Here is a 14,093-nt window from a genome sequence, read left to right on the forward strand (position 1 = left end):
GGTCTTTATTTTAAGCATCAGAATGAAAAAAATACTTTAATGCTTATTTTACAATGATGCCATAAACTGCCTGGAATTTTCTTTGTTATTGCTGGCACCATGTTAACGGCAGCATCACGAATCGTACACAGCTTTTCCGCCTGCAGTGGTGACCGCTACGATGTTTTATCAGACCTGCTCTTCAATATTATCATTACGGTAATGGCAAGGGAGTTTTCCTAGTTCTCCTCGAGTTTTTCATTAACTCTGCACCAAAGGTGGGCAGAGGTTATGTTTTCACCGCTGTCTGTCTGTTTGTCTGTGAACAGGATATCTCAAAAAGTTTTGGACAGATTCGGAAGAAACTTGGTGCACAGGTTTGCTGTTTGACAAGGACAAACCATTTCGATTTTGGTGAAGATCCGAATCCAGATCCGGCTAGTAGAATTTTTTTTAAAGTCATTCTTCACCATTTGGAGATAGGGCCAAAAACGATACATAGCAGGATATCTCAAAAAGTTGTGGACGGATTTGGACGAAACTTGGTGGACCGGTTGGATGTCTGACAAGGACGATTCGATTTTGGTAAAAATCTGAATATGAATTCGGATTTTTGAATTATTTAATATTTTAATAGTATGGAAAGAGAATTATGATATGAGAATTATGAAAAGGAGTTAATACGGCCAAAAACGATAATGTTATAGAGCACGATATTTCAAAAGGTTGCTGATGACTTATGACAAAACTTGGTGGACGAGTTGGTTAGGTGACAAGAACAAGCTGATTAGATTTTGCTTCATGTCCGGATCCAGATCTTACCCATCAGTGGGATACAAAACAAACTGTTCAGCCTGGCAGAGGTATGCTCTCTACCGAGTGCAGTTCTAATTATATTTGGAATGCTCCGAAACAAAGAGCTCTATTCGCAGAAGAAAGAGATGCGACATTTTGAGCACAGCCTGAGCCTTTGGTCACAAACAATATCTCCAGCTGACTGTGTATTTTGCAATTATACAGGTAGCACACTTTTTACCTCCGCCACCAAAGGTGTATGGGAGTTATTTTTCACCCCTGTCTGTTTGTCTGTTTGTTTGTTTGTTTGTTTGTCCGTTTGTGAAAAAAAATCTCAAAAAGTTGTGGACGGATTCAGACGACATTTGTCAGAGATGTAGCGTATGTGACAAGGACGAAATGATTAGATTTTGGTCAAGATCCGGGTTCGGATCCGGCTACTATAATTTTAAAGCGATTCTTCACCATTGGGAGATAGGGCCAAAAACTATACATAACAGGATATCTCAAAAAGTTATGCATGGATTTGGACGAAACGTGTTGGACCGGTTATGTATGTGACAAGGAAGAATCGGTTCAATTTTGGTGAAGATCTGGATCCAGGTAGTAGAATTTTTAAGTGATTCTTCACCATTGAGTGATATGGCCAACCCGGCGGAGGTATGCTCTCTACTGAGTGCCGTTCTAGTTAATGAAATGTTTTCTTTGTTCTGAAACAAAATGCCAGAGTGGTAATGTTTATGGGCAAGCTAATTTTTATATTTACTTGTCCAATGAGTTAGTTAGCGTTTTTCCCCAAATGTTGGAACCAAGGTTTGCTTTTGCTGCCAATTTTTTCTTTCTTCATGGGAAAAGAAAAAAAAAGTCAAAACATTTGAGTCTCAAATTACACAACTTTAATCCCATTGCCTAAACATACACCTTTGAAACAATGCTTCAGTTTAAAACCAGACTGAGCATTTAACAATGCAGAGCCTCTCGGGGTATATAGATTGCAGTATATCTGAAAATACGAACAATCTACATTGAAGTAGATCTGCGTGCAGACAACAATCACACAACACTCGGGCCGAGACACAGACCAATAACAATAGTCTCTCCCATCCCTTTGGAAGGTTTTCAAAGAAAATTCGCTGCAAAAGTTATTTCAAAAATATTAATGGTTCAGAAGTTATGAAAAGCAATCCGTTCAACTAAATCATTTTATTTCTAAACAATGTTGAACTTACATTGAGTTATAATGATTGGTTGGTATATTAAAGATCCCTAAAACTTTAGTCAAAGTAAAAAGGTTACCTACCAGCCTCTTCAGGTAAGTCTTCAGTCCAGGTACTGGTGGAGCACAGGTTTCCTGGATCATAAGCCTCACCATTGCCTTCTGGTCCATCGATATCATTCACATGTCGAATAGGCATCTTATTTTTCCGGTTATTTCGGTGCATGCGTCCTGGTAGACCTCCATCGCCCGTTGCCCAAGTGACCCCTGTATCTGCATCTGCATCTCCTTGGTCCTCAGTTGGCACCACATTGCGACTTGCCTCCGAGTACCAATCCGGTTCCATCTTAACCCGACGACCATACAGGTGACATGCCGAGCCATCCATTTGAGTTGAACGTCGGCCCACATGTTCATCCAACGTCGGCGACCAAGTCATCGAGTTGGAAGGGTCTCCATCTCCACAAGTAGGTTTGCTGCTCGAAGGGTGTAGCAGACCGTCGGTCACCGTGCTTACCTGGGAATCCCAAGCTGCATGAATCCCAGGCCTCACCGTGATATTTAGTGCAGAGCGTATAAAGTCTAAGCACACCTGCACAACCTCCGTCATTTGCAAATAGCTAGCAGCGGACATCACTTCAATGACATTATCTCCAGCCAGGCCAAGGCGTGCCGAGTACACAAAGTCAAGGAGCACGACAAACCCCCGCGCCGTTCCAATCTCAAGTTCCACCGTCATGGGTTTCCCTCCTTCACCAGCAATTCCATTGGACAAATCCTCTGATCCGCTGCCCGAAAAAAGGGATTTGAAATAGCGGCTGCTCGCACAAAGAACGTTACGGTGAGCCCAAAATATCTGACCCTCCACAACAAGGCGACAGTCACACAGCACGCCACTCAAGCGTTGTTCATCCAATTCACGCAGCAACCGCCGGCAGTAAGAATCAACATCCATAGTGTTGAGAATTCAGTTGGCGTGGCACTTCCACCACTTCAGGAAACAAGGGCACTACGGACAAGATGGGGAACAACTATTTGGTTATCACTTTCATTGGAGAAACTACGACAATCTATTTACATGCATTACAAACCAAAAATCTTTTCTTTTTTTACTTAAACCTTCACAAATGAAGTTTTAGAACTCAAAAGTTTTAAAGGAAAAAAAACATCATGACTTGGCCGAGAGAAAATTAATCTGTTGACCAATAACTTCTCACCCAGCCTTAGGTTGACAACATTGAAAGGTTTAAACGGTTCCGCTCAACCTTTGCATTTAAATATAAGCAGTGAATTTGATAAAGGGTTTGTGACAAAATAAGATGTCCAAATGTGAGAAACTATGCAATTAATGCTTTTTGGAGAGGTGTCAGACTCTCATCAACTTTTGCAAAACTCACACTCACTCTGTCTTTCTGAAAGTACATCTTACAAGTCCTCCTAATCTAGTTCCTTGACAAAGTTCAATCCCTCAGATATTGGGCCTCACCATCAGCCACCACCTCTCTTGGGCAAACTACATATAAGAATTGATACCCAAAGTCAGCCACCTAGTGGGCATCCTCTGTCATGCCAAGTCCTTCCTTGACAAATTCAAATGTCTAACAACATAGAGGCCTTCAACCACAGCTCGATGGAGTACTGTTCTCCCTTTTGAGTTGGTGCCACTGTCTTGCACCTTTCACTTATTGATGCCGTAGAGACCAAAGATGTCAAAATCATTGGAATATCAGTGGGCCTGTTGCTCCAGTACTGCAGACAGGCCAGTGGCCCCTCTGTTTTCTACCACCTTCTTTCTGGTCTCACTCTCCCTCCCTCCTCCTCCTCCAACCCTCAGATATTTTCCAGATTATAAAAGTTACAAGTTCTGCCATTAACCAGTTCTGGTGAAACTCACAAAATCCAGGCTCACTACTCACCTCCGTTCATTCATTACTTGCGAAATCGAAGATTCGCAAGTATATTGGTTGGTCTATTCGGTCTGTCTGTCTGTCTGTCTATGTGTGTACAGATCACATTTTTACTCCGATCTTCACAAAACTTAAGCAACTGTTGCAGGGTAGTGACAAGATGAAAGCCTGCTTTTGAGATCAACAAGTCAAAAGGCCAAAGGTGGGTCACATAAATAGTCTTTTTTTTTTTCATCCGATTCACTTGATATCGGTGTGTGTGTGTGTGTGTGTGTGTGTGTGTGTGTGTGTGTGTGTGTGTATATAAATATATACACACATATACACACATATATATATATATATATATATATATATATATATATATATATATATATATATATATATATATATATATATATATATATATATATATATATATATATATACGCTTACTGCATAGAAAACCGAAAAACACGAGTGGACGGGTAACCCTTAGAGGTAAAGTCTTTTCTTTTAGTTATGTACTGCTTGAACGTGAGTTGGACCATGAGTACGGCTAGTAATTACTTAATATATGGACGATTGGAACATACCTTTTATACATGTCGACCTTTATAGCCCTGACACCTTTTAGATCTTTTGGACCCCTCAGACCTTTTAGACCTATAGATCCATTCGACCCTTCATAACTCTAAGACCGTTTAGAGTTTAGACCCTCTGCAACCCTAAAAAAAATTAAAGACCCTTTAGACCCTTCAAAACACCCAGGACCCATAATAATCCAAAGACCCTTGAAGACCCTCAGGACCATTTATAACCCTAAGACCCTATAAGATTATACAGTGCCTTCAGAAAGTATTCACACCCCTTGACTTTTTTCACATTTGGTTGTGTTACAACCTGAATTTATAATGCAATAAATTGACATTTTTGTTACTGATCTACACATAATACCCCATAATGTCAAAGTAGAATTTTTCTTTCGAATATTTTAGAAAATAATTAAAAACGAAAAGCGGAAATGCCTCGAGTCAACAGGTATTCAATCCCATTGCCATGACACTCCAAATTCAGCTCAGTTGCATCCAATTTCCTTTGATCATCTTTAAGATATCTCTACAACTTTGAGTTGACGTTTTGCTTTGTGTGCACCTGTGGCCAATTCAATTGATTAGACATTATTTAGAAAGAAACACACCTTCTTTCTATGTAAGGTCCCACAGTGGACAGAGCATGGCAGAGCAGAAACTCCACCAGGAAGTCCATGGAACTGTCCATAGAACTCCGAGATAGAATTGTGAGGAGGCCAAGAGCACAGCGAGTTCCATCATTATGAAATGGAAAGAATATGGAACTAACCAGACTCTTCCTATAGCTGGCCATCCGACACAAACTGAGCAACAGGGCAAGAAATACCTTGGCCAGGGAGGTTACCAAAAACCCAATGACCACTCTGACAGAACTACAGAGTTCCTTGGCTGAGATTAGAGACCCTGCCGGAAGGACCACAGTCTCTGCAGGACTTCACAAATCTAGGCTTTATGGGAGAGTGGCCATATGGAAGCCCCTCCTGAGAAAAAGGCCCATGACAGCACGCCTGGAATTTGCAAAAAGGCACGTGAAAGACTCATTGCATGAGGCAAAAGATTATGTGCTCTGATAAGACAAAAATTGAACCTTGGCCAGAATGCAAAGTGCTACATCTGGCGTAAACCGAGCACAGCTAATCACCAATCTAACACCATCCCTACCAAGAAGCATTTTGGTGGCAGCATCATCCTATGGGGATGCTTTTCAGTAGTAATGACTGGGAGCCTTGTAAGGATAGAGGGAGCAATAAATGGAGCCAAAAACAGGCAAATCCTTGAGGAGAACCTGCTTCAGAGTGCAAAAGACCTGAGACTGCGGTGAAGATTTATGTTCCAACATGACAATGCCCCAAGCATACAGCCAAAGCAACACTGGAATGGCTTCAGAACAAGAACATGAAAGTCCTCGACTTGGCCCAGCCAAAACCCAGACTTGAATCCCATTGAGAATCCGTGAAAAGACTTGCTGTTCACCAACGCTCACCATCCAACTTGACAGAGATTGAGCAAGTATGCAAGGAAGAATGGGAAAAACTCCCCAAATCCAGATGTGCAAAGCTGATACAGACATACCCAAAAATACTTGAAGCTGTAATCGCTGCCAAAGGCACTTCTATAAAGTATTGGCTCAGGGGGTTGAATACATATGTAAATTAGATATTCCTTTATGTCGTTTTTAATTATTTTGTAAAAAAATTTTAAAAAAAAGAAAATTCTACTTTGACATTACGGTGCATTATGTGTAGATCGGTGACAAAAAAAAATCTCAATTTAATCCATTTTAAATTCAGGCTCTAACACAACAAAATGTAAAAAAAAGTCAAGGGGTGTGAGAATACTTTCTGAAGGAACTGTAAAACCCTTAAGGCACGTAAGATCCATTAGACCCCATTAGAACCCTTAGACCCTGTTGGACCTTCTGCAGTATTACTTAAGGTTCACCTGCCAAAATCAAAATGCCACCTATTGGTCACCCACGTCAATACCAAGCTAAGATGGTGCAAACTATATTTAATTTATTTCCTCTTTCTTTTTTACAGGTTCTGCTCATCTTGGTTATTGGCAAAGAGAAAAGTCCCACGTATAATATATAAAATGTGTCAAGTGCAATAGAAAAGGTTTTATTATTGCCAAACCTCAGGAATTTTTTAAGATATCAATTTGAAACTTACACAGCTTATTTGCATGCATGTGTGGTATACGTGCACACAATCTGGTCAAAGGTAGTCAAAGGTCAAGGTCAATAAAACAACAACAACATGCATTTTAAGGCCATTTTCCCTGCTAGAGTGGGGGTTAGCCTTGTGGTCCCCATGACAATCTTCTCCATTTTGCCCTATTTTCTGCATCTCTCCTTGTTAACCCCCTTGCCCGCATTTCTTCTTCCACCATCTTCAGCCAAGTCTTTCTCGGTCTTCCCCGTCCTCTACTTCCTTCTACATTCATTTCCATCATTCTTCTCAACCAGTCACTTTCATCCTTCCTCAACACATGGCCAAACCATCTCAACCTGTTCCTCTTCACAGCATCCATCACAGGGTCTATTCCCATCATCTTTCGCAATTCATCATTTGTCTTCCTCTCTCTCAACGATACTCCGCACATCCACCGAACCATTCGCATTTCCACCCTTTCCAGCCTTCGTTGCTGCTGTACGTTCATTACCCATGTCTCGCTCCCATAAATCATAACACTTCTCACACATGCAGCATACACCTTTCCCTTCAGCTTCAACGACACTCCCCTCCTCATCAGCACGCCACTCAGTTCCCGAAACTTCTTCCATGCACATCTCACTTTAGCAACCGTTGCCGAGTCTGATCCACCTTCTCCATCAAGGTCAATCATATCCAAAATATATAAAACACACATTTATACGCAGCAATTAGAAAATGTATCTGAAACCAACTTTGTTATGCACATTTTATCACGTAAAACACTTGATAGGTCAAATGTTCCAAATTACCAAATTGCTGTTTCCATGGCAACTGCTGTTTAATTGGATATACACAAGAATCGTGCAATGCACAACAACTTTCTCGTTTGTCAATTCCTCATTTATCCCACATGTGTAACTACCTTCTTCCTCAGTCTGTTGAACCTCATTCTAATCTCCAAGGCTTAAAGGCATTTGATCACCTATCAGGTCATCCCCCGTCCCTACTCAATATACTTTATCAACCATTCCCATGTCCTTCACTATCCATTAACCTTCGCCATGCCATGCCCTTCTTTGACAAGGTTGTGTCCCCTCTCCCTCCACCCACCTTTCCGTTTTTTGTTCCATTGCTGTTCATCCTTGGTTTCCCTTCCTGTTCTCAGTCTCCCACTCACTGTGTTTGAGCTTGTTCACCGCATTGTCCTCTTCCCCTCCCCTTGCTCTCATTTCTCCCCTCATCCATTCTTCCTCCAAGTGCCCCTCTGGCATGTCCTCTACATCCCCCCCACCCCCCTTGCTGTTGGTGTGTTTCCACCACTTTCCAACAATGTGTTTTGTACTGTTCTGCATTGTAGCTCTTCCACGAGCTTCGACTTTGTATATGAAAACCACTAATAGTAATAATAATATATAAGTAGAGAATTGAAGTTCATATCAAAAAAATAGTAGATGGAATACCAGCCTTGCTGAATTGAATCGTCACCAAATAGAGTCTGTTCTTAGCACACCCCCATTGCTTTGTGATTGTTATCCAGCAAAAGCTAGAACAGAGTGTACAATGTATACGCAAGACAAAAATAACAAAACATAACTCGATTAAGGCCATTTTCCAAGCTCAAAATGATCTTTTTTTTAACATTACAAACTTTAGGTAGACACAGCAAAGTAAAGTAAACTTAAAGCAGCATTAAAATTTGAAAATATTTTGCAGTCAGCAAAGAAGCTTTAACACCATGGTTAGCAAAACCTGGCTTGCGGTCGTCAAGTATTAAAATAGCCAAATAACTTGCTGCAGAATGAAAAATGCATTTTATAACAACTCTAACACCGCAGTCTAGTATTGACCATCTTCCTCTAGTCATGAAAATTAACCATGTTATTGTACAGGAAAAATCAAAGGTAATATATGCAAGTAATATTTATATAATAAAGTACAAAATTCAAAAAGATTATACATGGTTTAAATATAAAAAGAGATGCATGCGCAGAACATTAGGAATTTTGAAAGCTGATCACACCTACCACAAGAAAGGAGTTGGGGTGGGGAGTTGGGGTGGGGAGGGGGGAGGGGGTACAGCTCAGAGCGCTTTACTCAGTTCCTCTTTGTTCCTCCTCCCTCTTCTCAAAAAGGAAATGATAAAAGGAAGGTACCATACATGAGAGGAGCACTTGTATAATTTTGAGGAAAGGCAGAATGATCAACGGCCATTTCGCAGAAAACACTGGAGATTCTTCAAATTCTCGGACAAGCATTCCAACAGGAGAGGATTCAAATTTCTCTCAAATCTCCCCGACAGTCTCATTTCACAACAATATCAATCAGCAGGCAGGCAATTATTGGGGAAACATGTACAGATCAAGTCTGTGTCGGGACTGAAGGCTAGTCCTACATGAGTCTCAAGGAAGAGGGTAAATATTAGAGATTAAGATAAGAAAACTGGTGTGCACTCAGAATGTGTTGGATTGGATAAGCGTACACCATGAACACTTCCTGTGTCTTCTCTTCCATGATAATGTAGTGCACAGATTAAATTACTGTTAAAATCAGAAAGGTTCGCTGGACATAACTTGGGCTTTGCAAATTCTTCTAGAGTAGAAAGCGGTGAGGGGAACTTGCGGAGGGCGTATCAAACCCATTAATATCAGGAAGCAGTAGATTAGAGAGTTGCAACTTCCACTTTTCCCCCATTGCCATTTTGGCAATGGACAATGGACAAGAGGCAGACAAGAGACATGCAAACAAACAAAACTTTACAGCAAAGAAGAAAAACTACAGATCAACGTGGGAGGCGGGTTAGTGGGGCTGGAAGATAAGACATTATTGGAAAGCAGCCATGTTGAAGTTATGAAAGGAGAAGCGGGATTGTATTGACATCATGGGAAGATTTCACACTACAAAAAAAAGACGAAAATAATGGAGGTTTAAAACACACACATCCACACATCCACACATACACACACACACATCCACACATATACACACACACACACACACACGATTAATAAAACATTACATCTCATCATTATCTCATACTTTTCACATATGTAATCCAGTATGACTACAACCATGCAAGCACCAAAGTATCACTGGTTAAACTGAATACTGTGTTTGATATCTCCAAATCTGAGCTTGTAAACCGAGTGGTCAAAATGTAACTTCAGTTATCGTGGATTTGCCCATATGTTAAACTCAAATCTTTCACTTTTCACAAATTTCATGCATTGTGTAGAGATACGACATACATTTAATTAACGATTGCCAATTGTTGTGCCGAGTTTAGTCATGTACTGGGAAGCCAAGATCATGTTCACGTCTCACTTTATCAAAATATAATTCAAATTTAAACTACAACGGCACTCAGTAGAGAGCATACCTCTGCATGGTTGGTCTCATCACTCAATGGTGAAAAATCACTTTTAAAATTCTATCAGCTGGATCCGGATCCGGATCTTCACCAAAATTGAATCGATTCTTCCTCGTCACACACACACAACCTGTCCAACAAGTTTCGTCCAAATCCATCCATAACTTTTTGAACTATCCTGCTATGTATTGATTTTGGCCCTATCTCCCAATGGTGAAGAATCACTTGAAAAATTAAATAATTCTCATATCCGAATCCATATCCAGATCTTCACCAAAATCGAATCGAATCGTCCTTGTCAGACACCCAACCGGTCCACCAAGTTTCGTCCAAATCCGCCAACAACTTTTTGAGATATCCTGCTATGTATCGTTTTTGGCCCCATCTCCCAATGGTGAAGAATCACTTAAAAGATTCTAGTAGCCGGATCCGAATCCGGATCTTCACCAAAATCTAATCATTACGTCAGTGTCACATACGCTACATCTCTGCCAAATTTCGTCCGAATCCGTCCACAACTTTTTGAGATAATTTGCTCACAAACGGATAGACAGGGGTGAAAACATACATAACCTCCATCCACCTTTGGTGGCGGAGGTAATAAAGTTCTGTTGTGTACTTTGCAAAATATCCCCAGGTTTACTCTACCTCACAATTTATATCTTTCATAGAATCTCCATGTTTCTGCCCTTTCTATTGGCACGACCAGACCACACATTCCACCATCACACATTCATGTTTCCACCACATTCATTCATTCATTCATTCCATTTCCACCACATTCATTCATTCCACATTCATTCATTCCACATTCATTCATTCCACATTCATTCATCCACATTCATTCATCCACATTCATTCATTCCACATTAATTCATCCACATTCATTCATCCACATTCATGTTTCCACCACACATTCATGTTTTCTTCTTCTCCTTCAATTGCCTAACAACTAGAATGGCAATTGGTGGAGCACATACCTCCGCCAGGCTGATTAGTTTACGTTTTGTATCCCGCATATAGGTCGGATCTGGATTTGAACCTGAACCAAAATCTAAAAGGCTTGTTCTTGACACCTACCCAACTCATCCCCCAAGTTTTGGCATAACTTGTCCACAACCTTTTGACATATCCTGCTATATAGCGTTTTTGGCCCTAATCTCTCAATGGTGAAGAATCACTGTAAAATTATATTCTGATCCAGATCCGGATCTTCACCAAAATCTAATCAATTTGTCCTGGTCAAGCATCCAGCCTGTCCACAAAGTTTCATCCGAATCCATCCACAACTTTTTGAGATATTCTACACACAAACTAGAGGTTCCAGGGAACCTGAACTCAACTGGTCTATATCAATATGGTTAGAATATGCACAATTGAACCACAAACTACAGTCACGTGAAAAAGTAAGTACACCCCATGTAAAGTTTTGACTTTTTCAACATATTTCAACATACAGCGATTTGATCTTCATTTCAACAATATTGAAAGATAAAGGTGATATAATATAACAAATATCATGAAACATTTACATTTTGTAGTCCATTGTATAATTTAAATAAACAACAACAAACAAAAACAGGCATTTAAGGCCATTTTCCCTGCAAGAGCAGGGGTTAGCCTTGCGGTCTCCATGACAATCTTCTCCAAATTGTCATGGTTCTATTTTTGAGGCAATGTTTTTATGGCCGGATGCCCTTCCCGACGCCAACCGTTTGAGTCGCCTCTTACGACACGCAGGGATACGGTGTACCTATTCTAAACCGGGGTACACACCGGTAATTCGGTATAATTTAATTAACAACACCGGTATAATTTAAATAAACAAATGCAAATTTCGCGTGTGGAAAAAGTAAGTACACCCTTGGCTCTAAAAGGTGGAATTTCCCCCTTTGGCAGAAACAACCTCGAGTAGGCGTTTCTTATAACTGTCTACCAGTCTCTGACATCGACTGGGAGAAATTTTTTCCCACTCCTCCATGCAGAATTCTTTCAGTTGTGCGATGTTTGAGGGGTTTCTTGCATGCACAGCTCGTTTCAAATCCCCCCACAACATCTCGATGGGATTTAGATCCGGGCTTTGATTTGGCCATTCCAGAACCCTCCATTTCTTTCTTTTCAGCCATTCATTGGTGGATTTACTGGTATGTTTAGGGTCATTGTCATGTTGCAAGGTCCACCATCGGTTGAGCTTCAACTTTCCGACAGATGGCCTCACATTATCCTCAAGCACCCTCTGGTACAATGAAGAATTCATAGTGGATTCTATGATGGTGAGCTGCCCAGGCCCTGATGCAGTAAAGCTGCCCCAAACCATAATATTTCCACCACCATGCTTTACAGTTGGTATCAGATTCTTGTGGTCAAATGCTGTCTTTGGTTTTTGCCAAACGTCTTCTGGTACTGTGGCCAAATAGCTCTACATTTGACTCATCTGTCCAGAGCACATTGTTCCAGAAGTGCTGGTCTTTGCCTAGGTGTTCATTGGCAAACTTTAGACTTACCCTGATGTTCTTTCTGGAAGGCAAAGGTTTCCTCCTGGCACACCTCCCATGTAGATCAAATTTGTGCAGCCTCTTTCTAATGGTAGACTCGTGCACTTTGACATCAACAGTGACAACAGCTACCTGCAGGTCACGTGATGACATTCTGGGGTTCTTAGAGACTTCTTTCAGCATCTTGCGGTCTGCTCTCGGGCTGAACTTTCTGGGGCGGCCTGGCCTGAACAAGTTGGCAGTTGTTTGGAAACTTGTTTGGAATCTTGTTTGGAAAGTTGTTAGAATAGGTACACCGTATCCCTGCGTGTCGTAAGAGGCGACTCAAACGGTTGGCGTCAGGAAGGGCATCTGGCCATAAAAACATTGCCTCAAAAATAGAACCATGACAATTTGGAGAAGATTGTCATGGAAACTGCAAGGCTAACCCCTGCTCTTGCAGAGAAAATGGCCTTAAAATGCCTGTTTTTGTTTGTTGTTGTTTATTTAAATTATACAATGGACTACAAAATGTAAATGTTTCATGATATTTGTTATATTATATCACCTTTATCTATCAATATTGTTGAAATGAAGATCAAATAGCTGTATGTTGAAATATGTTGAAAAAGTCAAAACTTTACATGGGGTGTACTTACTTTTTCACGTGACTGTATATAGTTTATATGTGCTAAAAATATGACAAAAATTGATTTTTCAATATGGCCGTCCTGCCGCGTCCATGTTTGGGCGTGCAATGCCCAAATGCAATCCCAAACTAGTTTATGTCTTAAAGATGCTGCATAACAAGTTTCATCAAATTTGATCAATATTTGTGACTTTTAGAGCGTAGACGTCGAATTGTTTACAGACGACAGACAGACAGACGACGGACACTAGGTGTCGACAAAAACTCAGCTGGACATAGTCCAGTTGAGTTAACAAGCAGAGAAACAGACAGGGGTGAAAACATAACCTCCGTCCACCTTCTGCAGCAGACGTAATTATCCTGCTTTTTAAAAATATACTACATTTCATTATTAACTTATCACCTTTCAATATTGATTCAGGCATTACCAGAGCAAAGGGTAGAGGAAAGGGATGATGGAAATTTCCAACCACCACAGGTAACTGTAGGAAATGTTATTTCCTCATGCGTTTCAAGTTCGCAAATGCATTTGAACAAAAGTAGGTTGAACATGAACGATAATACAAAATGCAAGGTCAGTAATATGCCAAAACCTTCATCAGTCATCAAACCAAGACCCTGTAATTCCTTATGACAATTGTAAATTAAAGTTTGTATGATCAGCAATCTAATTGATGAGAAGTTGAATTTTCTGGCCTGATGAGATTTACTTTTGAATCAGATAATCATTTGAGGACTTAAGAGCTGTCTTGAAAGTCTACAGGTATGTGCAATCGCCTTTGAGCGATCTAACTTGGGTTTGAACCTTGAGCGAGCTTTAAACCGTCATGTGGTGTTCCCTAGGCAGACCGACGCATCAACGAGTGCAGCATTCATCAGGAGGACGTTAAGCCAAACAACCCCTGCTTGCTGATGGATATTAAAGGTACCAAAGTATCATTCAAAAAGAGGAGGCAAGTTTCCACCAGCATCCTGAAT

The 14,093-nt window shown here is 40.6% G+C and overlaps 1 protein-coding gene across 6 annotated transcripts in view; it reads right to left on the reverse strand.

Moving 5' to 3' along the window:
* Nucleotides 1–14,093, reverse strand: part of ZBTB46 (zinc finger and BTB domain containing 46) — a 95,984-nt gene that overhangs the window by 27,730 nt on the left and 54,161 nt on the right. For all 6 annotated transcript variants that reach the window (XM_068110141.2, XM_068110139.2, XM_078774530.1 and 3 more), the window contains exon 2: nt 2,075–2,999. In XM_068110141.2, the coding sequence (XP_067966242.2) occupies nt 2,075–2,945 (871 nt within the window). In that variant the 5' untranslated portion in view covers nt 2,946–2,999. The remainder of the gene's footprint in view (nt 1–2,074; nt 3,000–14,093) is intronic.

Source organism: Myxine glutinosa, chromosome 3, assembly GCF_964187855.1.
Source record: "Myxine glutinosa chromosome 3, kmMyxGlut1.1, whole genome shotgun sequence".
In the NCBI taxonomy this organism is placed as follows: domain Eukaryota; kingdom Metazoa; phylum Chordata; class Myxini; order Myxiniformes; family Myxinidae; genus Myxine; species Myxine glutinosa.